This window comes from Macaca thibetana, chromosome 14 (assembly GCF_024542745.1).
Source record: "Macaca thibetana thibetana isolate TM-01 chromosome 14, ASM2454274v1, whole genome shotgun sequence".
In the NCBI taxonomy this organism is placed as follows: Eukaryota; Metazoa; Chordata; class Mammalia; order Primates; family Cercopithecidae; genus Macaca; species Macaca thibetana.
Genome location: NC_065591.1, coordinates 12931944 through 12959786, shown reverse-complemented (window position 1 = coordinate 12959786; position 27843 = coordinate 12931944). Strand labels below are relative to the sequence as shown.

Genomic DNA, 27843 nt, shown 5'->3' with positions numbered 1-27843 from the left:
ACAGAGCGAGACTCTGTCTCAAAACAAAAAAGGTGATCATGATGTCTGAGAAACGCTGATCTTGCATTCGGCCCTCTGTGAAATGAGGCCTGGATGGAAAGATGGTTCCAGGTAATTTCTGTTTTTCTTCCTGTAGTGCAGAAGTCAGAGAACAGAGAAGCCAGGTTCCCTTCCTGGGATAGGGGATGGGAGAATGCTTGTTGCAAAAATAAAGCCCTCAAGGTTATCTGCTTTCAACCAACTGCCTTGGAGCTGGCAGCTGCTGCTCACTCTTTCATTCGGTCAGTCAATCAACAAACACTGCCTTGGACACTGTGGGGGACACAGGGCTGACCCAGCCGTGGGCCCTGCCCTCTAGGGTTTTCCGATCTAGGAGAACACATTTGTGTCTTTATGCATGAGAGAGTGGTTTTCCAGACCCAGAGAGAGAAATGATACAGAGTTGAGTTAAAGGCCCCCCACCCCAACACACATCACATTCACACACACAGTCTTAATCACATATGCACAGAGTCACTCACACACACTCACATGCACACACCTCACAGTCATACACACTGCAGCCATCGTTCAATCCCCCTCCCCCACCGCATGTCGTAACATTGAAAACTATGCTGGAGCACTGGGACCGTTGCTGTGGGAACCGAGATTCTGAAATCCCAACTTGTGGGCATCTGAATTCTCGCGCTGATTATTATAATACATCAGCCACGGAGTTTGTGCTCTGAATTTGGAGTCATTTCTCCTCCAGGAGGTCAGGCTGGGCAGATAGCCAGGGAGTTAGCGAGGACGGCAATTAGAGGGCTGATGACTTTCTGCCTGATGATGGAGAGGCCCACACAGTTTCCTGGAGAGGGCTGTCTGCCAGGGTGTATACACGCACACACACATGCTCAGGCTCAGGGGGCGTGTCCGTGGAATCTGCTCAGGTGAAACTCCAGGAATGTGTAGCGGTCATTCCAAGTCTTCAGCCTCTGTATCGGTCAGGCCAGGCTAGGCAAGGCTGTAGTAACAAGGACACCCCCAAATCTTCATGGTTTAACATGATCATGGTTTACTCCTTACTCACACAAAATTCAAGCCGGGTCAACATCCCCTTCCCTCTTGCAGTTCCTCGGCAACCCAGGGCCTCTAATATGCTTCAACAGGGAAGACATAAGTGCAAAAGTCTCACTACCTCTTCCCTGCTTTGGCTCAAAAGTGGGCACACGTCTTCTGTCTAGGCTTCAACCAGCCCACCCTAAGTGCAAGAGAAACCAGGAAATGCAGAGGAGTTCATATGCAACCACAAAAGTCCCTGCCCCAGAGCCTCCCTTTGTGCTTTGCAAGCCCAAACATCCCAGCCCAGAGGGGAGGCAAGTCCTTGAAGACAGTTTAAATCCAGGCTCTGCAGCTTGCTCACCAGGTGGCCTCAGGCCATGCATCAGTCAGGGTCCCAGCAGGAACCAGGTGGCACACCTAGAATAGGAATTTAAAGGGGACTCATTTACAGAAGAACTATTTACCAAGGTAATGCAGTAAGTAGAATCTAAGAGCAACTTCTGGCCAAAGGAGACACAACCAAGGAGCGGTCAGTGAGTCCGAGTAGGAGACAGTCGAGGAGAGGTCACCTTGAATAAACAATGTCCTTCACATGAGGGACACAGCCTACCCGAGGGACCTCACAGGTGGGGCCAGAGGAATAAGTGTCACATCTTCACTCTCCTCACTTCTTCCTATCTCTGCTAAGGCTCCCCATTGGCTGAATCTGGCAGAAGCCATAAGGCCCAGGAAGACAGGGGTTAATTCAAACAGGTTGGCCTCCCAGGGCAGAATGGATAGTAGCTCTGGTGGAATAAATGGACCCTATCTGGCAGGGACAACTGATTTTTGCTTTTGGAGCCACCTTTTCCTAATCCGTAAAATAAGAATGCTAATACCTGCCTCATTGTGTTGTTGAAAGTAAATAGTATAGGCTGGATGCGGTGGCTCACACCTGTAATCCCAGCACTTTGGGAGGCTGAGGCAGGCAGATCACCTGAGGTCAGGAGTTCGAGACCAGCCTGACCCACATGGAGAAACCCCATCTCTACTAAAAATACAAAATTAGCCAGGCATGGTGGCCCATGGCTGTAATCCCAGCCACTTGGGAGGCTGAGGCAGGAGAATCGCTTGAACCTGGGAGGCAGAGGTTGTGGTGAGCCGAGATCGAGCCATTACACTCCAGCCTGGGTGACAAGAGCGAAACTCCGTCTCAAAAAAAAAAAGAAAAGAAAAGAAAGAAAGTAAATAGAATAATATATGAAAATACCTGTCCTTAGCGAATGTTAGTTTCTTAGTGTCTGAAAACACTTTGCAATCCAGTGGTTCCCAGTTCAGGATGTGCCAATTATTCTAAAGTCTGGTATGAAATTCTCAAACGAATTCTACAAACAAAATTTTTTTTTTTCTAAGTCACTCCCATTTTCAAGCTTTTTCTATATGTCAAGTATTTCATGGGCTGTCTCATTTCAGTCTCACAATATTTTCCTAAGTATCATTGTTGAAAAATTGGGACTGGCACAGAAAGATTAAGTCACTCATTCATGGTCACGAAGCCAGTTTGTGTGTCGGGCCCCAATGCCCACTGCCATTCCTACCTGTTCTACTCCGATTTCTGAAGATGTGTGTGCAATGAATAGATAAAGCGGAGGATCTTGAAACGCCAATGTTTGAGAATTTTCCCTACCCTGAAGGGAGGCAAATGCAAATGCTCCCAAAGTTGAGGACCATGTCTTTTCCAAAGGCCTCATGTAACCACCACAGGCTCCAGGAAGTGCCCCCTGCTCATCAGGGTGCCTCTGTGGCCTCCAGGCCTGAGCTCACTCACTCACCACGCTCCTGCTGGTTCATTTCAGGTCATCTGTCTCCAGCCCCATCTGACCAGCTCAACGCCAGCAGTGCAGAGAGCGAGGTCTGGCAGCCAGGTGAGCAAACATTGTCTCTGGGGGTCCATGGTCAGCTTTCTGTAGGTGGTCCCCCAATAAAGGAGGGAAGGACATTTAGGATGCCAGGAGGCTCCATGACTTCAGACAACACTTCTTCCTGACCCATCACCCGAAGTTCCACTATCAATTCACTTTGAGATCATAGAACTACCATTTTTTGAGAGGCCACTGATAAGTCACATACAGCTGGGCAGGTATGCCTGGAGCATTTTAAGGGGATTTGTGGAGAACAAGCTAGAGTTCTTGGTGGGGGTGGCAGGGTTCCACCAGATGGGTCCTTGATTTACTCAACAGACATTTATTAAGGACCTACTGTATGCAAAGCTGCATGCTAGCACTGGGGGTACAATCCTGGGCTAAAAGGGGCAGGTGGTTCCCAAAGAAGGGGTTCTGGGGAAGTGAGGACCACCATCAGCTGAAGCAGCCCATCATCAACCCCATGGCCAGCCCTTTGGCAATCCTCCAGGGTTCCCTGGTTACTGTGGCAGCCTCTAGAACAGTACCCTCAGAGGAGCAGAGGGGCCTTCAGGGGAAGCATGCACCCATTGGGCCAGGGCTCCTGAACTCACAACTCTGCCTTTCTTTCACAGACGGGTGCCCCTGGAGACAGGAGCAAGTGAGGAGGGTTTGTGGGGGCTGGACCCCTGGTTGTCTGTCACCCATCTTAACCTCTAGAGTCATTCCTGAGCCCCACCTTCGCCTGACTCTAAGGAGAATCACAGGGTCAGGCCTCAAGGGGGGATCAGGGATAAGCCAGCCCGGCTCCATTTTGCAGATTGGAAAGCTGAGACCCAGAGCCAAGCAGGGCGCTGTCAAAGGTCACGCAGAGTCAGTGGCAGAGCCTGGGCAACCGCCTGCCCCGGCCCCACCGGTCTCAGCTCACTGGTCTGACACTTCCAGGGGAGCGGCTTCCGGTCCGTCTGACGAACGGGAGCAGCAGCTGCAGCGGGACGGTGGAGGTCCGGCTCAGGGCGTCCTGGGAGCCCGCGTGCTGGGCGCTCTGGGACAGCCGCGCCGCAGAGGCCGTGTGCCGAGCACTGGACTGCGGTGGGGCGGAGGCAGCCACCCTGCTCCCCCGGCCGACCCCCGAGCTGCCGCCCCCGCCGGCGGCCGGGAACACAAGCGCTGCCGCTAACGCCACTCTGGCCGGAGCACCCGCCCTCCTGTGCAGTGGCACCGAGTGGCAGCTCTGCGAGGTGGTGGAGCACGCGTGCCGCAGCGACGGGAGGCGGGCCCGCGTCATCTGTGCAGGTACGAGTGCACCCCCTACACAGGCCCCCACCTGCCCCACTCCCCAGGCCTTCAGCCACTGCCCCTGGCTCCAGCCCCTGGACCCAAGCCTCGCCCTCCAGACCTCCACCCTCACCGCCTACCAGTGCAAACGCACCGGGTTCCCACACCGGAGGACGACGTCGAGTCACTTCCAGATCTGAGCATTTCCTCGGATCTGGCCCCCAGACTCCCCTACACTTGGTCCCTAGTCCCACTCCTGGATTCCCAAAGTTAACCCGGTCTCTAACCCCACTTACTGGGCCCGCTGCTTCCCTGTCCCCGCCCGCTCTGGGTCTCTATCTCCTCCCCTTTCCCCATATACATAAACATGCCAGGTTCACAGGATTCCCCTTAGCGCTGTGGCTCCCAGGATACCAAACCTGCCCTCCAGGCCCCGCCCACCAGGCCTCTGGTCCCTCCCACCAGCCTGCTGCTCTACCTACCCCATCTGCAGCCCTGGGGGGATTCCCAGTCTTGCCTACCCGGCTACAGCCTTCTTACTGGGTCCATAACATGCTCACAACTCTCCTGCCAGTCCAACCATCACCCCAACCCTCCCTTCCTTGCCGGGTGCCCCAGCGTCCACAACCCCCTCCCACCCCTAGAGAACCGCGCGCTGCGCCTGGTGGACGGTGGCGGCGCCTGCGCCGGCCGCGTGGAGATGCTGGAGCATGGCGAGTGGGGATCGGTGTGCGATGACACTTGGGACCTGGAGGATGCCCACGTGGTGTGCAGGCAACTGGGCTGCGGCTGGGCAGTCCAGGCCGTGCCCGGCTTGCACTTCACGCCCGGCCGTGGACCTATCCACCGGGACCAGGTGAACTGCTCCGGGGCCGAAGCTTACCTGTGGGACTGCCCGGGGCTGCCAGGACAGCACTACTGCGGCCACAAAGAGGACGCGGGCGTGGTGTGCTCAGGTCAGTGGGCGGAGTCACTGAAGCGCGGTCACCACTGACACTCACCATAGGCCTACTGGGCGCCAAGCCTGGAGTTAGTGCCGGAGAGGTGGTCCCTGTCCTTGAGAGGTCACAGTTCAGGAAGTGAGATGAGACTGAGACAAACGTAATTCAGGAGAGAAAGTGGTAAATGCCCCCAAGAAAGGCAGTCAGGTGGAGTCTAGAGGCAGCAGGCAATGTGGAGCTGGAGGCTAAGGCTGACCACCTCCTGAAAGAGATGACATTAAAAGTGAGACTCTTCCCGAGCGGGAGTTGGTCACCTGCATTCAAGCAGCAAGGAGAGACTGAAGGCAGGGAGGCCTCTGAGGAGGCTGTTGGTCTGTCCAGGTGAGGCCAGAAGGTTCTGGACCAGCCAGTGCCTCTCTTTGATATGCAGGAGATGGGGGAGGTGGGAGTGTTAAAATGTGGATTCTGATTCAGTAGGTCTGAGGCAGAGCTCCAGAGTCTGTTTCTGACAAGATCCCAGGCAATGCCGATGCTGCTGCTCCACAGACCACACTTATCACAGCAGGGCTGGCCAGAGCAGATGGGGCAGGTGACAGGGGGACACAGACACAGGAGGGAGAAGACACAAGATCTGGAGACCAAATGCCTTCATTGGTGCCTGCCCTGGTGGGTCTGGGCTGACGGGAATATCTGCCCAAAGGATCCTGACCGGACTCTGTCCCCTGCCCCTTTCCTGCAGAGCACCAGTCCTGGCGCCTGACCGGGGGGCGCCGACGCCTGCGAGGGGCAGGTGGAGGTACACTTCCGAGGGGTCTGGAACACAGTGTGTGACAGTGAGTGGTACGCATCAGAGGCCAAGGTACTCTGCCAGTCCTTGGGCTGCGGAACCGTGATCGAGAGGCCCAAGGGGCTGCCCCACTCCTTGTCCGGCAGGATGTACTACTCATGCAACGGGGAGGAGCTCACCCTCTCCAACTGCTCCTGGCGGTTCAACAACTCCAACCTCTGCAGCCAGTCGCTGGCAGCCAGGGTCCTCTGCTCAGGTACCCCATCCCACTCTACCCCCCTGATATGAGCCAGAATACTACCTGAATCCATGTCCTAAAAACTTACAGCCCAAGGACCACAATAGGCACCAGATCGGCAATGGCACATACGGCATAAGAAGGACCGTTGTCCTTACGGTGCCCAGGCAGACAGTGCTAATTCATCGAGGCATTTTCAGATGCTCCACTCAGCCCCAGAATGATGAATCGTATATGAAGACATTATATGCTAAGCAACGGTTCCTCTTAACTGGGATTGACTCAAGAGTTGAAACCAATTTGCCATCCCAGGCCTGGTGATGATAGTAAAAATAATATTAGCAGGCCCTAGTAAAAATATCGATGACAGCTTCTGGAACCCTGATCATATGCTAGGCATTGTTGAGCACTAAGTAGCTCTTATTTCAGCTAAGCCTCATACGCACTCTATGGTTTGGGTTCTACCATATTTCACCAAATCTAAGATGGCATTGTTTATAAGTCGCACCATTATTATTTTATGTACCGTAAAGAAGAACAAATGGTGCCAAAATAAACCACCAAACGTAATGATTGAGGCTATGATCCCAGTTTCAGACGTGTTAAAGTTTGAAAAAATGTGAGTGTTAGATAGATCTGAAGAAACATGATATTTGCGTTCTTACGGCGTTCAGACACCTGGTTACAAATTCCAGCTTTGCCATTTACTGGCAAGGAGGCTTCCAACAGTCCCTTAACCTACAAGTGTGGATGCTGATACTAGGCACTTCGCAGGATAGCTGGGAAACCTGATGGTAACTGCTGAGAGACTTTTAAGCTCCTTTCTTTGTGAGCATACCTGCCCAACGGGAATGCCGATGATGATAATGAAGATAATGTCAGCTCATCATCTCCCTAGGCCGATTAATAACAAACTGAAACTGAATGGAACAGGGATTTGTGGTCTGTAGCAGCTTACACAGGAAGAAGGGATAATTCTATTAGCCCTTTATTCTAATCAAAGAGCCTTCCCAGCATTTAATCCATGAGTTCCTCCTTACTGTGGGGGGAGGAGGGGAGGGATGTAAGTTTCCTTAGCCACGTGCCCCTGATAGGAGCACAACCCTAGTTCTGGGTTCCTTGTCTGTCCCATTCACTTTCTAACCCAAGGCCTGGCACACAGTAGGTGCTCAGTAACATGCATTGAGTGACTGGGCGGTGCTTTCTGACAGCTTCCCGGAGTTTGCACAATCTGTCCACTCCCGAAGTCCCTGCAAGTGTTCAGACAGTCACCACAGGTAAGTGTTGCTGGGTACTACATGGTTTCTCAGAAGCTTGGACACGTGTGTGTGTGTGTGTGTGTGTGTGTTTCTGTGCACACCTGTGTTGGGGTTGAGGATGGTTTGGTCCCCATCCTCCACTTCCAGCCAATGGACTTGCCTCCCCGGGGGCTCTCTGGGCGTCGCTTTCTACTCTTTCTACATCCCCTCCTTGCCAAGTCAGCCCGTAGATTACTGAGTCCTGAGACTTCCTGGACAGGAGTCCATTCCCCCACTTTCCTGTGAGCTCCTGGAGGGAAGAAGGAAAGAGCTAGAGAGAGCTGATACCACCTCGAGCAGGGGTCAGGGTCAGGGGGCGGCAGGGGTAGGGTGATCTTGGCCCAGCTGGGTAGCGGGAACATTGGGACACAGCCCTGTGTTCATAACAGGCCAAACACTGGGCCTAGTGCTTTGTAGCTATTATTTCCCAACCCTTTAATCCTCTCTGTAGCCAAATGGGAGAGGTCTTAGTATAATCCTTACATCAAGAAAGGAGCTGAGGCTCTGAGGCTGAAGTCATAGCTAGTGATTGCTGGCCAGAATTGACAACCAAGGCTCTGAATTCCAGGTCCATCCTTGGTCTACCCACCAGCTGTGTGTAGCTTGGCTGGCATCAGAGCAGACTCCCAGGACTCAAATCCCAGCTGTGCCTCTTGCTAGCTGTGTCCTGTTGGGCATCTCTTAACCTCTCTGAGCCTCAGATGCCTCAATTATAAAATGGGGGTGATATGCATATAGCACCTTTCTCCTAGCATTGCTGTGAGGCTCCAGTGAATTAATTTTTGTAAAGCACTTAGAACAGAGCCTCGAAGACTGTAAGAACTGTCTGAAGGTCTGCTGTTGCTGTGAGTATTTAGTTCAGGCATAGAGCCCCTTTGCAGTCCTGGGATACCCACAGGGGCTGGCCCAGACTCCCTTGCTGTGCCTCCTAGCTCTCTGTCATCTTCTCTCAGATACCCCAGAAGCAGTGAACAGGGGTTTGGGGAGAGGGCACAGAGGCCCTAGCCATGGATGACAGCACAGAGAGGAAATGAAACACACAACTGCACAGGCTGCCGGGCGAGCTCCTGCCAGGCCCTGCAGACAACCTGCACACACTTTCTCTTCCTGAAGTTGGGGTGGGGATCCACACCATCCCGGAAGGGCAAAGAGTGAAGCACAAAGAGAGATCCAGGGACCATGCCCCGGTCCTTGGTTCATCAGCCCCTCCCTCGGCCACGGCCCTCTCGGCCCACATTCACGGGTCTCCCCATGGCCGCAACACCCAGCCTCACTCTCACATCTACTTCTTGCTGCCAGATCCAGCTCCCATCCTGGCCCAAACTTCCCCATTTGCAGACAGAAAGGGGAGAAGAGAAAATGAAGACAGGGAGCAGGTTCTCTCCTGGGGAAGCAGACACTGCCTCCAGCAAGGAGGTCTGGATGATCTCATCTCCCTCCCCGTCGCTGTCACTACTAGTCATCTAGCCCTGTGGTCTGCTCACTCCAGGCACCCTCCTCACTGCCCCCTGTATCCATTCTTGTGCTTTGCATTCTTTCAAGCAGAGGGGAGGCTGAGGGAGGGGGAAGGCAAGAAGTCACCCCAGAGTGGGGCTGCAGAGGCGGGAGACCCTGAATCCCAGACCCCACTCCTGTCCTCATGGAGGGGATGTCTGGTGGGAAGGAGGGGGTCTCAGGCACAGCTCTCCTGATGGTCTGTTCACTGCCAGAGGTGGCTCAGAGTCGCCATCTCTGGGAAGTCAGCCTTGGGCTTCCCTCACAGAGAATGGGGTGCCTTTTATACGGCCTCATGCCTCCAGTGTCGCTGTTCAAACCTCCATCACAGCAGGTACCTCACCATATTGGATTGGGGTACTTATTGACCTCTCCACTAGACAAAGCCCTGCAAGGCCTATGATACTGTTGTCATATGTGTAGCCCCAGGGTCTAGTGCCAGGCACACAGGGTACTCAATAATTGTCTATTGAACAAAGACTAAATACTGAAGAGCTAGCAGACAGATAGATCTCTGCAACCTGGTGGCCAGAGTTGTATTTCAGGCAGTAATTCATTTAATCAATTAATCATGCATGCAGTATGCATTTATTGAGCCCCTAATGTATACCACACACTTAAAAGAAGATGGGAAAAAATGGAAAAAGGAAGCAAGGAGGAAGATAACATAAAAAGGGAAGCAGGTCAGCTTTATAGAGAATGGAAAGGCAAAAAGAAAGTTGAGTGCCCATTCCTCTTTCTTCCTGCATTGGAATTCTTGTTTCCAGAATCTTCTGTGACAGTGAAACTAGAGAACAAGGAATCTCGGGAGCTAATGCTCTTCATCTCCTCCATCGTTCTGGGAATTCTTCTCCTTGGCTCCCTCATCTTCATAGCCTTCATCCTCTTGAGAATTAAAGGAAAATATGGTAAGTGCAAGGTTCTGGGAGCCACTGCCATCCCAGGGGGGTGTGGGCCTCGGCAGAACCCCCGCAGCAGTGGTGTGGTCCAGCAATGGCCACCAGACCCTGGCCCTGGGGAACTCCCCATGGTGGAAAGGATTTTCCCAGCATGCCCAGCAGTCGTGTACCCACCAGCGGGGAGGACCAGGCTCTGTGCATGTGTGTGCGTGTGTGTGTGCGCGTGCACGTGCCTGCAAGTGTTGGGGGAATGAGGAGGATGGTGTCTCGATGAGAGCAGAATGGAACCAGGATAGACTGGGAGAGGGCAAAAAAATGACTTGTAGAATTTCTGCCTCCCCTCCCTCAGCCCTCCCCGTAATGGTGAACCACCAGCACCTACCCACCACCAACCCAGCAGGGAGCAATAGCTATCAACCGGTCCCCATCACCATCCCCAAAGAAGGTAGGATGTCCCCCATCCTGGGTGTGGGAGGGCTGGGGAGGACAAGAAGGGTGCACTTTCTGGAAGGTCAGCACTGCTTAGGTCCAAGACGTACATACGGCTGGAGATGAGATCTGGGCCAGCCCATTCACAGCCCTGGGACCTTGAGCAGGCTCAAGTCATCCCTAGACGTTGAAGGGCAGATGACTTCCAATTCAGTCACACTAGGACTCTAGAGTTTTGAATTCTGGACAAATATAGGCTAAGCACGGTCTAGATCTTGGTTCTCAGAGGAAAACTCTGTTCTGCTTTGCTCTGCTATTTGGCTGGTAGGCTTGTGATATCATCATCCCTGTCAGCATCCTGCCCAATTGGCCTTGCGAAGCCCCATCAAGATTCTCCTAGAATGTGGTTTTATTTCATATTTCATGTTTTCTAAGCAAAAAAAAAAATTGGGCCCAGGCACAGTGGCTCACGCCTGTAATCCCAGCACTTTGGGAGCCTGAGGTGGGCAGATCACTTGAGGTCAGGAGTTGGAGACCAACCTGGCCAACATGGTGAAACCTCGTTTCTACTAAAAATGCAAAAATTAGCGGGGTGTGGTGGTGTGCACCTGTAATCCCAGCTACTTGGGAAGCTGAGGCAGGAGAATCGCTTGAACCTGGGAGGCGGAGGTTGCAGTGAGCCGAGATCACGTCACTGCACTCCAGCCTGGGAGACACAGCAAGACTCTGTCTCAAAAAACAAAAAATAGGTCAGTCATTCATCCTTTATGAGATATGGACTTCTGCCTCTTGAAAGTCTTGCAGAGGAATTTGAGCTTAATCACCTTGCATTATGAATATATTCAATCACCTTTATGGGAAAGAGTTCAATGACATAAAAACCAATACAAAACTCAGCCAAATATTGTAAATATCCTTTGCACAGAGTGTCCATATATTTGAGAAGAGAATGTGAATACAGCATCTAGCACAAGGCTTAGCACAGGGCAGTTGCTCACCGAATAGCACAGTCTAGAGGTTTAGAGCCAGACTGCCGGCTCTGGGCCAGGTAAGAACCTGTCTGTGCCTCAGTTCCCTCCAAGGTAAAATGGGGATGGTAATGTACCTACTTCACAGAGTTATCATGAGGGTTAAATGAGGTAATACTTGTAAGTGTTAGAATAGTGCCTTACATATAGCAAGTACTGTGTTAAGCGTTTGCTAAATAAATGTTTAGTTCTCCATATTGGAAATGAATGAAGGCAGCCTAGAAACTTCAGACTGGGTGGTTTGTGCAAGATGGGCTACCCAGGCCGGGCACGGTGGTGGATGCCTGTAGTCCCAGCACTTTGGGAGGCCGAGGGGGATGGATCGCTTGAGCCCAGGAGTTTGAGACCAGCCTGGGCAACATTGTGAAAACCTTTCTCAATTCAAACATTAGCTGGGTGTGATGGTGCATGCCTGTGGTCCCAGCTACTAGGGAGACTGAGGTGGGAGGATCACCTGAGCCCAGGAGGTCAGTGCTGCAGTGAGCTGTGATGGCACCACTGTACTCCAGCCTGGACAACAGAGTGAGACCCTGTCCCAGAAAAGAAAAAAAAAAAGGGCTACTTGGTGCTCCCCTGCCACTCTGCCTCTCACCTCTGCTGTTCATACTCTCTACCATCTCTCCCTATACCTTTCTGCCCACCACTTTGCCATGCCCCCGACTCTGTTCTCTCCCCAGTTTTCATGCTGCCCATCGAGGTCCAGGCCCCGCCCCCTGAGGACTCAGACTCTGGCTCGGACTCAGACTATGAGCACTATGACTTCAGCGCCCAACCTCCTGTGGCCCTGACCACCTTCTACAGTGAGTGCCTGGCTGGGTTCCCGAGGGCCCACCTGCCTGAATCAGGGAGGGGACCCCGAGGGGACCGTCAGTAGTCCCACCTAGTAACCCCTGCATGACGTGGACAGAATCCCCCTGGTTACCCACTGGATTGACTGTAAATGGTCCCACATTGACGTTTTCACAGTGCTTTGTGACCCTGGGGTCATCTCGATGTCTCAGGACATCTCCGCTCTGACCTCTGTCTCTCCCATGTTTGTCTCCGGCCATGTAGGGTCTTAAAACCAGGCCTTTGACACTCACCTAAAGATGGCTCTCTGTGTGAGAGATGGGGGAGTGCAGATGAGACACACAGTTGGCAGGGGTTCTTGCCCGCCCATATCCCTCCGTGTCCCATCCTACCCTGTCTGATCCCATCAGCCCCACCCACTTCTTTACCTCCACTCTCATGCCAGCTTGCGCCTCATAGCCGGCTCTTTTCTTTGCCTTCTGGGATAGGAAGAGGAAAGATAACGCTGAAGGCAGGGCCCGGGCAATGCTGGGAGGTTGGAATAGACCAGCACATCCCACACCCTATTGTGGAATCACTTGGGAGCTTGTCAACAATTCCTGAGCCCCTCCCCACACCTAATGTATCAGTCAGGATGAGTTTGGCTGTGTGTGACCGAAGGCTCCAAATGACAGGATCCTGAGAGGTTGGCAGGGACCCAGCCCCTTCTTTCTTGTTGCTGTGCAGTCCCTAAGATGTTGCCTTCATCTGCATGGTCCAGAATGGCTCACCTGCATGTCCACATTCCAGGCAAGGGCAAGGGAAAGACAGGATGCTGGAGATGGCCACAGCATTCCCGCTCACAACCCAGCACCCAGCACACAAACCCACTAGCTGCAAGAGAGGCAGGGAAACGAAATCTCTGTCCTGGGCAGCTGTGTCCAGATAAAAGCCAGAATGGATATTGGGCAACAGACAGCTGTCCCGGCCCCGCCTGCTAACCCAGGGCTTCTGGGGCTGGGACACAGATGATTCCACATCTTCTGGCCTGAGGACCAATGTTTGGGAGCCACAGGGATGAAGTGTCTATCAAACCTGAGGTTCTGAGCCCAGGCATGTAAGATGCAAGACTAAAAGTCCATGATGCTATAACATTGAAATTAAAAGTCAGTGGTACCAGATTCAAAAGAGCTAACTCCAAGATCCCAGACAATCATATTCTCCAGACTCTACAAATCTGTTTCTGAAACTTGAAGATGCCACAGAGCCTGTGATGCAGTAATTCCAGACCATCTGGGTTTCACTCTAGGAAGGCTTCTTGAAGGAGCAAACATCTGTCCTTCTCCTGCCTAGAGCTGCCAGGTCACAAGGACAGAACCCAGACTCCTGATACTTCTCTAAGTAGTAGGAGGGACAGCTGGGGCTGGGGGCTGGGAGATTGCAGGGCACTAGAGTTTCTGGCCCCAGGCTAGTTAAACACGTTGGCCCTAGATTGAGGTGAAGGGTCTGTTGGATTGGGATATGAACCTGCAATTTGATGGGAAATGCTAAGCCCTCTGCCTCTAGAGTTGTCCTCCCACCCTGTTCAGCCACCCCAGGCCCAAGGAAATCCAGTCCCTTCTCCAGGCTCCTAAATGATGAGGTTGAGCCTTCACCCTTCTCCACCACTGCCTCTGCTTGCAGATTCCCAGCGGCATCGGGTCACAGATGAGGAGGTCCAGCAGAGCAGGTTCCAGATGCCACCCTTGGAGGAAGGTGAGTCAGGTTGGGGAGGGGGGTGAATGGCAGCCCCACCTCCAGACAGTAGCTCAGCTCACCTTGAGACCTTCCAGCAGGAGCCTCCCTCAATGAGTCTTTCTGGACTTTAATCAATCCTATAGGCAGTAAGTGCTTTCTGAAGTCTGACTTAAAGTCTTCTTGCTGCACGGCTTCTTTTGTCACCATTCTCCGTTTCCTGGCTTAGGACTTGAAGAGCTGCATGCCTCCCACATCCCAGCTGCCAACCCTGGACACTGCATTACAGACCCGCCATCCCTGGGTCCTCAGTATCACCCGAGGAGCAACAGTGAGTCGAGCACCTCTTCGGGGGAGGATTACTGCAATAGTCCCAGAAGCAAGCCACCTCCATGGAACCCCCAGGTGTTTTCTTCAGAGAGGAGTTCCTTCCCGGAGCAGCCCCCAAACTTGGAGCTGGCCGGCACCCAGCCAGCCTTTTCAGGTAAGCTGTGCCTCCCCCGAACCCCATCCCATAGCCAGCCTGGCTGGAGGGGGCGTGAAGCTGGGAGCCCTGAGCCAGGCCGAGGTCAGGATTCTACCCAGTCCCACAGCCATTCGCTGTGTGCCCTTGGAGAAGTCTCCTCCCATCTCTGGGCCTTCGCTTTGTCATTTGTCAAGCTAGGGACTTGGCTCTTGTGAGTCACGTGGGCCCCCCAGCTCTGGCAACTTGAGAAGTGGCTGTGTGCTGGCAGCGGGTGACTGGTTCTGGGGGTTTCCAGCAGGGCCCTCGGCTGATGACAGCTCCAGCACCTCGTCCGGGGAGTGGTACCAGAACTTCCAGCCACCACCCCAGCCCCCTTCGGAGGAGCAGTTTGGCTGTCCAGGTGCCAATATCTGGGGAAAGGATTTTGGGAGGGGGACAGAGAGGCACTGGGGAGTAGATGAGTGGGGAACTATTGGATGCATTAACTCAAGGGGAAAAGGAGAAAGAAAGGGTGAAAGAAGAGAGGGAAAATAACTTTTTAAAAAACAAAGCAAGGCCAGGCATGGTAGCTCAAGGCTGTAATCCCAGCACAAGGCAGGAAAATTTCTTGAGGCCAGGAGTTTAAGACTAGCCCCGGGAACATAGCAAGACCCAGTCTCTACAAAACTAAAAACTAATTATTAGCTGAGCGTAGTAGCATGTGCCTGTAGTCCTAGCTCCTCAGGAGGCTGAGGTGGGAGGTGTGAGCCCAGGAGATCCAGGCTGCAGTGAGCTATGATCGTATCACTATGGATCGTGCCACCACAGGGTCAGAGCGAGACTCTCTCTCTGCAAAACAAACACAAACACAACAAGAATATGAAGAGGTGGGGAAAATGGATGTGGACGGGATGAAGAAATAGTCAAACAGGTTGCTTTGATAAGAAGTGAGCTCCCTGTTAGTGGAGGCATTCAAGCAGAAGCAGCTGGTTGGCCCCTTGGGGGAGACTGTGGTAGCAGAGGGGCTCCTAGCATTCAGCCGTCCACCATGTCGTGCAGTGTGCTATCGTGGAGACCACAGCCCTGAACCAGACAGACAAGGCTCTTCCCTTAGTGCTGATGTCCCAGCCAGGGACATGGCCGGAAGCAAGATGATCAGATAGCTTCATGTAGCATCCCACGGGGATAGTGATGTGGAGCCAGACCCACTCAGCTCTGTCCCGCGGGGCAGCAGGGGCAATGACTGGGTCTCCCACTAACCTGGGCCTCTCTGCCCACAGGGTCCCCCAGCCCTCAGCCTGACTCCACCGACAACGATGACTACGATGACATCGGCGCAGCCTAGGCCGGGCCAGCCGAGGCTCCTGGGGTGGCTCCGACCCTCTGGCCTCCTGCTCTACCTACTCCCTTTCCCCTTCCCCTCCCTCCCAGCTCACCTCCCCATGGGGCTGAGAGTCCTCTCTTGGAGAGATGGAAGGAAACGTCACACCTTGTACTGCTCAGTCTCCATCCATCAAGCCAAACCTGCTGGCACCGCCCTCCCCCAGCCCCAGATAGCAGCCCCAGGGAGGATGCTGCCTCCAACAGGTGTGAGCCCTCTGTCTCGGGCATGAACAAGCAGAGTCTGGGCTACCTCTCAGCAGCTGGTGGAGGGGAGTTGGAGAGCTGGACTGGATGACTCTGGAGGCCCCTTCCAAACCTCAAGTGTCCGACGCTTTGATTCCCTGAGTTTCTGAAACTTCAGGGTCCAGAAGTCCTGGGAGGGGCAGAACTGGGCCCCCATGCCAGTGCTGCTGCAGGTGGACCCACGCACTAGGGGCTGCTGGGCTGTTGTCACTGATAGGTGACAACACCTATCAGTGTTGGGACGGGATAGCACACCAGCTGTCCCAGGCTTTGCTCGGGGTGGTAACTGCACCTGGGCAGGGAATACAGCCTTCCTGGGCACAACCAGCTGACAATGACAGGTTGACTGTGTACCCCCAACCAAGGAACTGGGGCCCAAGGCCAGTCCTGCCCCAGAGACACTCCAAGTCCGCCAGGGGCACAGACCAGTTCTACAGTGACTGTCCCTGGACAATGGGTGTTTATTCTGAGTTTCCTATGGTTTACAAAGAAGGTCCCAGCCCAGCCCCGCCACAGACCCCAGAGATAGGGGCCCAGTCCCCATGGGGGCAGGAGCATAGAGATGTCTTCCAGGAAGGGGCTCAGAAGCTGCACTAGGCCCCGAGTCCCCATGTGTCTCCTCGAATTGATGAGGATGCTCCTGGGAGGGATGCATGAATACGCAGTGTTGTACTCGGGGCTGCGAATGTCTCCGTGCAGCCCCCAGAGAGAGGTCCACGGGCTCAGACCAGGCTTTGTTGTCCTGCTCTGAGTATCCTGAGATTAAACTGAATTGCTGAATTAAACCAGGGCGTGGAATGACAATTTCTTAAACGTCATAGAACCCAGGCTTCATGTGTGTGTGCATGTGTGTTGCATGTATGTGCATGCGTGTGTGGAATGTATGTGCATGCATGTGTGGCATTGTGTGTGTGTGGCATGTATGTGCGTGTGTGTGGCATGTATGTGCATGCATGTGTGTGGCATGTATGTGCATGCATGTGTGTGTGGCATGTATGTGCATGTGTGTGTGTGCGTGGCATATGTTGGATACCAATGAGACAAAGAGTTGAGCTCAAATCTTTTATATGGGAAGTAATCCCAGGGAGCAGCAGTAAGAAAATGAGGAAGGAAAAGGGGGAAGGAAGGAAGACAATGTTCACGAACAGGTTGCTATTATGGGCAGCCAGGGCTCAGTGGTGCTGGGGACCTCTGGGAGACACACCTCAGAATTGTCCCACCAAGGGGGCAGGGAGCTGGGATATTGACCCACCCTCTCTGCCTGTCATTGGTTGAGGAGCATTAACCCCCAGCCCCAGCACTACCGAGCGGCTTGTGAGTGAGCTGAGCGCGTGCTGTGTCTGGAGAAGCCACAGGCAGAGGGTCAGAGGCACGTGCTATAAGAAGCCATCTTCCATGGCAATGGTCCAAGAAGAGCACCAACAGCAACTGCTCCATGTGCAGAGTGTGTGTGTGTGTGTGTGTGCATGCGTGTGTGTGCATGCGGGGGAGAAGTCAGGTCGGGGCAATGGTGGGGGCAACTCTATCTGTTTAGGTGGAAATGCTGGGGAATTGGAAAACCCACTGTGGCTCAGTGCCATAAAAATCACTGGGCAGGCCGGGCACAGTGGTTCACGCCTGTAATTCTCAGCAGAGGCCATGTCAGGAGGATCACTTTAACCCAGAAGTTCGAGACCAGCCTGGGCAACATAGTGAGATCCCATCTCTACCAAAAAGTAAAAACAAATATTGAAAATCATCCAGGTGTGGTGGTACACACCTGTAGTCTCAGCTACTTGGGAGGCTGAAGCAGGGAGGGAAATTGAGCCCAGGAATTTGAGGCTGTAGTGAGCCATGATCACATCACTGCACTCCAGCCTGGGTGAGAGTGAGACTCTATCGCAACACATTTTTTTAATACTGGGGATAGGAAAACAGAATCTGACAGACTCAGAGGCAGAGTCTATGAGAACTCAACCTCATTGCCTCCCTGGGCTGCTCCACAGCGGCCCTGGGCTCAGTGGCAGGGGTTACTGCGCTGAATGAGTTCCCGCCTGAGCCCCCAACAGCTTCAAAGGTAGGCTAATTCCAGGGAGTTGTATGCTTAGAGTTGCCCGGCAAAGGGCTGCACCACCCCAGAAGGAGGTGGGGATGAGGCCGGTGGAGCTGGAGGGGACTGGAGCGGATCTGCACAGAGGAATCGGCATTTCCTCCAGTCCTCTGCCCACTCAGGGCTGTGACTTTCGTCCTGCTGCCATGGCCAGTGCCCAGCTCTGCCTGCAGGGTGAGGGTTGGGGCTCAGGTTTTCTCAGAGCCCTCCCAGGAAGGGCGGGTGATGAAGGAGGTGGGACTGTGGGGCTAGGCGGGGCCTGCTTTCCATTCACCTGTCCCAGAGGTAGAGAGAAAGCCGCGCTCCCCAGGGCAACCGTCACAGGATGTGGCTGGCAGCAATGGGCCCCCTCCTCGGGCCTTCTGAACCCTCCCCAGGGTGGCGGGGGATTCCTAGGGGAGGAGCCACTGCTGGGGTAGGTGGGGCAGACTCAGGGGCAGGGGGCTTGTGAATGCCTGGGTTCAGCTCCCCACTCCACCCATCCTGGCTGTGTGGCCTCAGGCAAACCACTCAACATCTCTGAGCCTTTGTTTGCTGTAAGTTGGTCTGTAGAATGTGTGGGCAGTCGTGGGTAGCTCGCAGGTGGTGGTGAGGGTTAGAGGGTTGGCAGTAAATGCCCTCGTCATTGGTAGATTAATCACTGCAGGTAAGAGCACGCTTTAAAAGGAGAAAGGGGAAGCGAGGAGACACTCAGCAGCGCCTGGGTCTCCAGTGCGTTAGTGCTGGGGGTGGGGCAGGGCGGGGGCTGGGGGAACATGGAGAACGGCTTGTCCCACTCTCATTTTACAGGTGAGGACAGTGAGACCTAGGGTGGGAAAGGACCTGTCCAAGGCCACTGAGAATTAGTAACAGAGTCACAATTCCATCTTTCCCCACCCCATGCCCGCCCCGGCTCACACAGGGAGATGGCAATGCCTTCTGAGTCACCCCCATTTCTCCAGCCTCCCCGGAGCTGCCTCTCTCACCCCAGCACTCCCACCCAGGCCCCCACCCCCACAGTCTCAGAGAAATTGGGACGCTCTGCCCCAGCCCTGGGCAGTCTGGAGACACAGCATCGCACACAGTAGGAGGCTGATCCCAGCTGGCCCCTTCTCTGTGCCTCCCAGGAACTCAGACCTGGGACCTGCTCCTTACTGAGCCGACATGGGCCAGGCCTGTGCTGGGACTGGGAAAGCTGAGATGAATGACAGCCAGGTTCTGACCTGAAGGAGCACCAGCCTGCCAGGGAAGTCGCAAACATAAGCAGGTGGCTTCCCCGCCACTCCTGGGAGACCTCGTTATAATACGCCTCAAGGATCTGGAAGAGGAAACACAAAGAGGCCCAATGGACTTGGCAACAGAACCCAGTGGTTTCAGAAACATTGGCGTGGGGGGAAGGGCTGTCCCAGAATGGAAGCACCCAGCAATTTGACTGACAGCTCTGCAAGCTCAGGCAGAGAGTGATGCACAGGGAGTTCCTGGGAAGCTGACGCCTGATCTGGGCTGTGGAGGATGAATAGGAGTGAACCATGGACGTGGACAGGGAAGAGCATTCCAGGCCGAGGGAATGACACAAGCAAAGACAGAGCAAGAAACTGCACAGCTCGCGAGGTCAAGGGAGGTCCAGCTTGAGAGGAGATGAGGGATGGTTGAGTCTCACAACCGCATTTCATGGGTGAGAAAATTGAGGCCCAGAGAGGTTAAGTAAAATACCAAGGTCACACAGCTAAATAATGACAGTGCTGGGACTTAAATACAGCCTAGCTTCAGAGTCTGAGTGTTAATCATGACTCTTCCAGTGTCCCTGTGCCACCACAGCCACACGGCTGGGCATTACCAGAGCCCCGGCCTAGAATCTGGAGACACCGGCCTGTCTGCCCACCAACAGCACAGGCACTGGCTGCATTCTGGGATGTGGGGTTCGGGAATGTAAAATCAACACTATCAGGGCACCCTTATAGAGCCAGCTCTGTGCTGACCTCTGGCAGACACAGAAAGGACTGGAGCCTGGCCCTTGCCCTCGGGGAGTTTACAGGACCTGGGGCAGAGAGAGACCAGTAACTGCCATTCATCACCATGGTGATGATGATGGTGGGTAGCATTTACTATGTGCCACGCATGTGTTGTTTCATGCAATCCTCATAAGGGCACTCTGAGAAGGTATTATTCTCCCTAATTTGTAAATCGGGCAACCGAAGCCCAGAGAGGTTAGGTGACTAGCCAGAAGCCACACAGCTTGGCAGGTAGCACAACTTTTCCACCTAATGCCAAAGCCCCAATGTGAAAACACCACGCTGCACAGCGAGGGCTCATCATGAGCATGTTTAACCCCCATGAACTTAAGTGTGTGCTCAGCAGCAAAGAGAAAGACAAGGGGCAACCCAGCCCACTACTTCCCTTGGCTGAACAAACACCCAGGAGGAGACAGACAGGAGCTGTGGACCCTCCGTTCCCTCAGATCCTGGAAACTGTTCATCCTGTGGGTACCTTGCCACACGGGGTGAGATTTTAGCTGCTGGGGATTCGTTTTTCATGCATGGTGGGCCTGAAACAAAGCCCACCATTTCAACGAGCTGCTCTAACGCTGCCGGAAGAACATCTGGTTTGGAGCCAGAGCAGGGCAGACTCATATACAGGCATCTTCCTAAGTGACTGCTCTTTCCTTTCCCCCACTCTCTCCCTCCCTGTCTGCCCTCCTCCCCACCTTTCTCCCTCCTTCCCTCTTTATCTCCCTCCCTCCCTCCCTCCCCACCCTCCCTCCCTCCATCCCTTCCTTCCTTCTTCTTTCCTTCCTTCCTCCCTTCCTTCTCTTTCTCTCTCTTTTCTTTTTTTCTTTTCTTTTCTTTTTCTTTTTTGAGATGGAGTCTTGCTCTGTTACTCAGGCTGTAGTGCAGTGGCACAGTCTCATCTCACTGCGACCTCTGCATCCCAGATTCAAGCAATTCTCCTGCCTCAGCCTCCCGAGTAGCTGGGATTACAGGCATACGTCACCATGCCCAGCTAAGTTTTGTATTTTTAGTGGAGATGGGGTTTCATCATGTTGGCCAGACGGGTCTTGAACTCCTGACCTCAAGTGATCATCCTGCTTAGGCCTCCCAAAGTGCTGGGATTACAGGCGTGAGCCACTGTGCTGGACCCTTTCTGTTTTTAAAATGGGAAATACCTTAACATCATTAAAACTCCAACAACATGAATTCATACCATTAAAATCTTGCCCCCTCCACCCTGCCCCTTCCTCCCCACCCGGCCCACCCCAGGTAAACACAACTGTGTCTCTGATGTAGAAACAAGCAGATGTGAAGCCCTCTTGCTGCCTACACCTTCGTATACAGAAATGACATCCAGGCACCCTCTTGGGCTCCTTGCTTCTTTTTTTTTTTTTTTTTTTTTTTTTTTCCGGGTTCATGCCATTCTCCTGCCTCAGCCTCCTAAGTAGCTGGGACTACAGGCACCCGCCACCGTGCCCGGCTAATTTTTTGTATTTTTAGTAGAGACGGGGTTTCACCGTGGTCTCGATCTCCTGACCTTGTGATCCGCCCGCCTCGGCCTCCCAAAGTGCTGGGATTACAGGCTTGAGCCACCGCGCCCAGCCAAAGAAGGAAGGCTTCCCTGACCGGGAATCGAACCCGGGCCGCGGCGGTGAGAGCGCCGAATCCTAACCACTAGACCACCAGGGAGAAACAGCCTTCAGGGCCCTGCTTCTTTTTACTTCTCTAGTATCCCACAGAACGTTCCCAAGGGCAGAGTGATGCTACCCGTATTTGAGTTTTCTCCCACATGCTGTCCAAGCAGATACCTTTTGCCTCACATAGGACTCCACCACACCGCTACAGAGGCTGTGTGGACAGAGACGAAGGAGCCACTAACTCTGCCAGGGTTTATTGGGAAAAGCATGACAAAAGAGGGAACAATCAAGTCGGCCATTGAAGGATGCGTAGGAGTTTGCTGGATGGAAGAGTGAAGGATGTTCTCAGTAGCAACATGTGCAAGTATGGTGCATGCTGCCTGAAGCCCAGGGGAAAAGGGGGTGCGCAGGTGGGAAAGAGCATAGGGAGCATCTCCAAGGGTCTTGTGTAACTTGACCCTTGTCATTGTCTTAAAGGTGTTGGGAGTCGGGAGCAGTTTCTAAGGCAGGGAAGTGATCCGATGAGATGGATGCTCTAGAAGGGTTGCCGCTATGAAGTGGAGGGAGGTTTGACAGAGCTGGGGCCTGAAGGAAGGGAGGCCAGTCGGGGGGTGGGGGGTGGTTAGCATTGGGAGATGGAGAAGAGGGAACGAGTTGGAGAAGGATTCAGGACTTGGAGAGTGATGAGAAACATGGGAGACGATTCTCCAACGCAGCAGCCTCCAGCCGTGATGACAATATGACAGTGACATTAACAATAGCTTCGATTCCTGAGTGCACACTCAGAACCTGGGCATCAGGCACTGTTCTGAGCACAGATACTGACTCATTTATGCTCTCAACAGCCCCACGAGGAACCAGCACCATCCCCATCTTATGACTGAGGAAACTGAGGCTCAAGAAGGTTCAGAGTTTTTCCCAGGGCTATCAGCCGGTCATGGTATGGCCGCTGCCCATGCCCTCCTCCTTCCCATGTGAAGGTACAATCCATGCCAAAGTCTCACTTCTGTGCCTCCCAATGCCCAACTGGAGCCACACACAGTTCTTCAGGCCCCACAATTAACTGGCATCCTCCAGATATCTGAGAGAGCCCGAGGGGACCAGGTCAGGAGCACGCTCTGGCAGGATTATGCCACCAGGACCCACATGGCTGTGGCTCCGAGGCTCTGAGGCCCCTCCCAGGGAGCACAGGTACGGGCTTTCCTTCCTTGGCAGGGCATCACCTGCTCGTCCCTAACCTTGTCCCCTGGAAACCTCACCTCCGACGTACACCTGTCCATCCCCCACCCCTCGCTATCGCCCCATCTGCGGTTTCCACTTCCGCCCTCTCAAAGACCCTCTTGACGGTTCTGGTGAACGGTGAACGGACAGAGCGGCTGAAGCCCGTGTGGCCGTCTGGCGTGGACCTCTCTTGGCCGCCGTCCCAGGTCCCTGTCCTCGCTTTGTTAGGATGGGATGGAGTCTCCAGAGCAGGGAGGCGCAGGGGAGCCCCAGGGAAGGGATGGGTTGAAAGAAGCCTCAGTGGAAAGTTCATCTCCCACCACATCCTTCAGCTGTTTACCAGTTTGACGGAGTTCGGGCATCCTGACATGAAAAGAGGCTCACCTCTTACCAACATCATCGAGGAAGGACCGAAATAGCAACAAAGGGAGATAAAGGAGCGGGGCGGGGGGTGGGGGATGGGGGGAGAGAGTCATGAGACAGAGAGGAAAAGAGGAAGACAGAGGGAGAGAGCGGCGTGTCTGCGCAGACAGTGGAAGGCAGGAGCAGCCAGACAAAGCCTTTTTCTTCCCTGGCCCCGAACCCTGCACTTGCTGGACCCCTTACATTGTGGCCTCAGTTAATAATTCTCAAAACCTCCCAGAGCCTTAAGGTCTCCTAATGTCCGTTACCTTCCCCACGAGAAAAGTGAAGCCCAGAGAAGTCATGGGACTAGTTCAAGGTCACCCAGCTAGGACCAGGGGAGCCAGGTTCACAGCCAGTTGGTGCAGCTACCACGGGCGAGCAGGAGGGAGGAGAGGAGAGAAGATGGAAAGGTGATAGGCTGGAGGGGCAGAGAGTGGGTGGGCGACCATGACACATTCTTTCCTGGGGAAGGATCCCCCACCCCCTCCACAGAGGACCCCAGCCCTATGCAGGCTGAGGGCAGGTGCCCCCTCCCTGGCTCCCTTCCCCCAGCCCCTCCCACCTGCCCAGTCACCCACCAAGTGCAGGAGGAGGGGGAGGGGAGGGAGTGGGCCCCAGGGCCATGGGCTCTGGCTGAGATTCATTTTCCTTCAAGCCCCCTGCTCACAAACAGCCCCTCTGCCTGTGGGGTCTCCTGCCTCCCCTCCCCGCGCTGAGCCCGACCAGGCCCACACTCACTGCCTCCTCTCCATCCTTCCACACAGTGGGGAGATAAAATGATCCTCGTCCAGACACTCACAAACACATTCTCCTCCATGGCCTCCAGGCCACACACACAGCTCTCCCTAGAAACACCAGCATTGGGCCCAGGGGACTCCGCTTCCCTCCCATGGCCTCCCCTCTGGGGTGACCATCCCTCCCTCCAGGCCTGCCTCTCTTCCCCGGTTTCGAGGCAGGTGAAGGCTGTTTCTTATCTGAGGATGAGATACTAAAATAACTGGGATCAGTAGCCCCCCTCAACTTTTCTGCATAGCCAAGCAATACCCTTCATCGCATCGCTCTGACAGTCACCCTCTTTTCCCCCTTCTGTGGCCGGTGCCGTGACTTCCTGCAGTCTGCTCCGCGTTTGCTGCCCTCGCCTGCATCCCTCCCACCTTCTTGGCAACCTGAAGAGTAGGTGGGTGCATCCTGCATGCAGCAGAAGAGACTCGGCACACGCTAGAGATGCACAGCTCCAGACGCACGTCTGTCCCTGCAGGACCCCCTCAGCTCATGCCCACGCTCACGCTCTGATAAGAACAACCCATCCTGTGAAAGAGCTCTTCTGTGGTCCAGGGCCAGGCAAGGCCACCTACTGCGGCCTTTTGTCCTCAGGCCACCTACCCTGGGGATAGTTAGTGCAGGGCTGGATGTAGCCAAGTCCTCCTGCTAATGTCAAAGCCCCTCTAGCTGTGGGGACCCCTCTGAAGTATAGGGGTGATGGCAGTAGCATTAGCCCTGGAGCTCTGCCCAGTAGAAACCTCAAGATCTCCTCCCTCCCTTCCTGTTCCAGGAAACTCACCTCTTCTGCCCATACTCACGTCTTCCTACTGCTTTCTCAAGCTCTCTTCTCCATTCCTGATTTTATGGCTTCTTTCTTTCTTTCTTTCTTTCTTTCTTTCTTTCTTTCTTTCTTTCTTTCTTTCTTTCTTTCTTTCTCTCTCTCTCTCTCTCTCTCTCTCTCTCTCTCTCTCTCTCTCTCTCTCTCTCTCTCTCTCTCTCTCTCTCTCTCTCTTTCTTTCTTTCTTTGCCAGGGTCTTGCTCTGTTGCCCAGAGGGGAGTGCAGTGATGTGATAATAGCTCACTCAGCCTTGACCTCCCAAGTTCAATCAATCCTCCTACCCCAGCCTCCCAAGTACCTGGGATTACAGGCACACGCCACCACTCCTGGCTAGTTCTTTCTTTCTTTATTCCCATTCTTTTCTTTCCTTCTGCTGTCTTTCTTTCTCTTCCTTTCTTTCTTTCCTTCTTTCTTTCTTTCTCTCTCTTTCTTTATCTTTCTTTCTCTCCCTCTTTTTCTTTTTTCTCTCTGTCTCTTTCTTCTTTCCTTTCTTTCTTTTTCTTTTTTCTTCCTTTCTTTCTCTTTCTTTTTTCTTCCTTTCTTTCTCTTTCTCTCTCTTTCTTTCTCCTTCCTTCCTTCCCCTCCTCTCTCTTTTTTTTTCTCTCTCTCTCTTTTTCTTTCTTTTGACACAAGGTCTCACCATGTTGCCCAGGCTAGTCTCAAACTCCTGGGCACAAGCGATCCTCCCACCTCAGCCTCCCATAGTGCTGGGATTACAGGCATGAGTCACCGCACCCGGCCTGCCTGTTCTTTCTTTGAGACACGTTTGAGATTTGCATGTACCGTGCACCCACCCAAAGCATGCTTTCCTCCCAGCCCCTCACTAGTATCTGGTACAGGGCCAAGAACCCTGACTCTGCCTCTGAGAGTGAGCTCCCTGCACACAGGCTGGGACAGCCTAGTGTCACCACTTTATTGACTGTTCTTAACTCAGTGACCCAAGGCCTGACCATCCCAGTGGGGTGAAGCCCCAGGGGCAGAAGGAAGTTGATTTAAGGCAACATTTCTCAAAACTGTAATCCACGTACCTCTTCACAGTTTGTGCTTCATCTGTAGACCATTTGTTCTTTGGGTTGCTTGATAGTTTTTCTTTAAGTGGACTTACGTATTTAAAACTTAAATTTATTTAAAAAGGAAACTTTAGACATCTTACAAAATATCTGGCAGATACTTTTCAAAAATGCCAGTGTCATAGAATACAAAGACTCAAGGACTGTTTCAGATGAACAGAGTTAAAGAGACGTCCCGCTTAAACGCAAGGCGTGACCTGACGTTTTCTTTTGCCATAAAGGACATTATGGGGACAGGCAGTGAAACAGGAAGGAGGTCTAGTGATTACAGGGTTATATCAGTGTTAGTTCCCTGATTTTGAAAAGTGTACTACACTTATGTAACAAAATAGTCTTGCTTTTAGGAGATACACACTGGAGTGCTGACACACTCAGAGGTAAAAGAGGCCGGGCGCTGTGGTTCACGCCTGTAATCCCAGCACTTTGGGAGGCTGAGGCAGGCAGATCACCTGAAGTCAGGAGTTCAAGACCAGCCTGGCCGACATGGTGAAACCCCGTCTCTACTAAAAACACAAAAATTAGCTGGGCATGGTAGCAGACGCCTGTAATCCCAGCACTTCGGGAGGCTGAAACAGGAGAATCGCTTGAACCCAGGAGACGAAAGTTGCAGTGAGCCAAGATCACGCCATTGTACTCCAGCCTGGGTGACAAGAATGAAACTCCATGGCAAAAAAGAAAAAAAAAGAGGCATCTCGACTGAATGCAAGGCATGGCCTGGGGTTTTCTTTTGCCAGAAAGGACATTACCAGGACAGGCAGTGAAAGAACAGCATGCTTTTAAATAGTTCCGGAAAAAAGTGTGTGTGTGCGTGTGTGTGTAGTTAGGTAGGTAGTTTGGTGGGGAAGGTAGGGGGAGAGACAAAGAGAGAGAGGGAGAAAATATTGACACTAAGGGAATCTGGGTGAAAGGTATCCAGGAACTCTATTATGCTTGCAACTTTTCTGTATGTCTGAAACTGAATTAAAATTTTAAAAAAACTTAAGGGAAGGTACGTTGCCATTATAAATGGAAAACCAGTATCACTTGGTATACATTGAAGATAACTCTAAAGTAATGCTGTTACTTTTGTTGGACACATTCGTCCACCAGAGTCGGAGTCTAGGACCCACCTGTTCTTGGTTCTATGTGGAGACCGGCAAGGGTGAGAGAGTTGTTAAAGACATGCTCGAACCAACCCGAGACACTCTTCTTGCTGTTATAAAAAGGACTGGATCATTCTCTCACTATGTGATTCAGTGATCTTCAGAGTCCTGTCCTATGGCTTCAAGTTCAGGAACATTTGTTTCGTGGAAGTTTAACAGACACTGTCAGGGCCAGTTCCAACATGGAGCCTTGGCTCCAAGAGAGAAGACAGGGTCCCTGCCCTCACGAAGCTCAACAGCGTGGGCAGTCGTGGGTCCCGGGACGGAAGAGCTCCCTTCTCTGGACCCCAAAGTTCCGAGAGTCCCAGGAATCCAGAGGGGTGATTCAGGGCCAGCAGGTACCCCAGGAGCAGACACCCAGCAGTAGTGGCTCAGAGCTGGCGAAGACAAATGAATATCATCGGTGTGCGAGAAGTGAGGTGGCAGGACCCGGGCCCACAGCCTTTCACGGGGCAGCCCGATGCCCTCATCTGTTTAGTGTTTGTTCTGATTCTTCCTGCTACCTGCTTCCCATTCTGCTTCCTTCTGACCACCAAGCAGCCTTTCTATCCATCTTTTTTTAGGGCATATTTCATTTTTTTAATTAACTTTTTATTTTAGAACTGTTTTAGACTTACAGAAAAATTGCTTAGTCATTTTGTACACCCCATACTCAGTTTCTCCTACTGTTAACATCTTACATTAGCATGGTAAATTTCTCACACTTAATAAACCCATATTGATACATGATTACTCACTGAAGTCCATACATTATTTGGATTGCTTCAGGGTGTTTTGTTTTGTTTTGTTTGTTTGGTTGGTTGGTTGGTGGTTGTTGTGTGTGTGT

The 27843-nt window shown here is 53.0% G+C and overlaps 1 protein-coding gene and 1 non-coding gene across 2 annotated transcripts in view; one reads left to right on the top strand and one right to left on the bottom strand.

The window, feature by feature from the left end:
• CD6 (CD6 molecule) overlaps positions 1-16667 on the top strand; it is a 49958-nt gene extending 33291 nt beyond the window's left edge. Inside the window, 13 exon segments of the mRNA XM_050757075.1 lie at positions 2877-2945; positions 3867-4217; positions 4844-5155; positions 5880-5902; positions 5904-6183; positions 7377-7442; positions 9725-9865; positions 10206-10301; positions 11991-12113; positions 13765-13836; positions 14045-14299; positions 14577-14681; positions 15541-16667. Of these exon segments, the coding sequence (XP_050613032.1) occupies positions 2877-2945; positions 3867-4217; positions 4844-5155; positions 5880-5902; positions 5904-6183; positions 7377-7442; positions 9725-9865; positions 10206-10301; positions 11991-12113; positions 13765-13836; positions 14045-14299; positions 14577-14681; positions 15541-15605 (1958 nt within the window). The 3' untranslated portion in view covers positions 15606-16667.
• A 4892-nt stretch (positions 16668-21559) lies between these two features.
• On the bottom strand, positions 21560-21631 carry TRNAE-CUC (transfer RNA glutamic acid (anticodon CUC)). The gene has a single exon. It is a non-coding gene; the product is annotated as a tRNA-Glu (tRNA).
• Positions 21632-27843: the final 6212 nt, after the last annotated feature.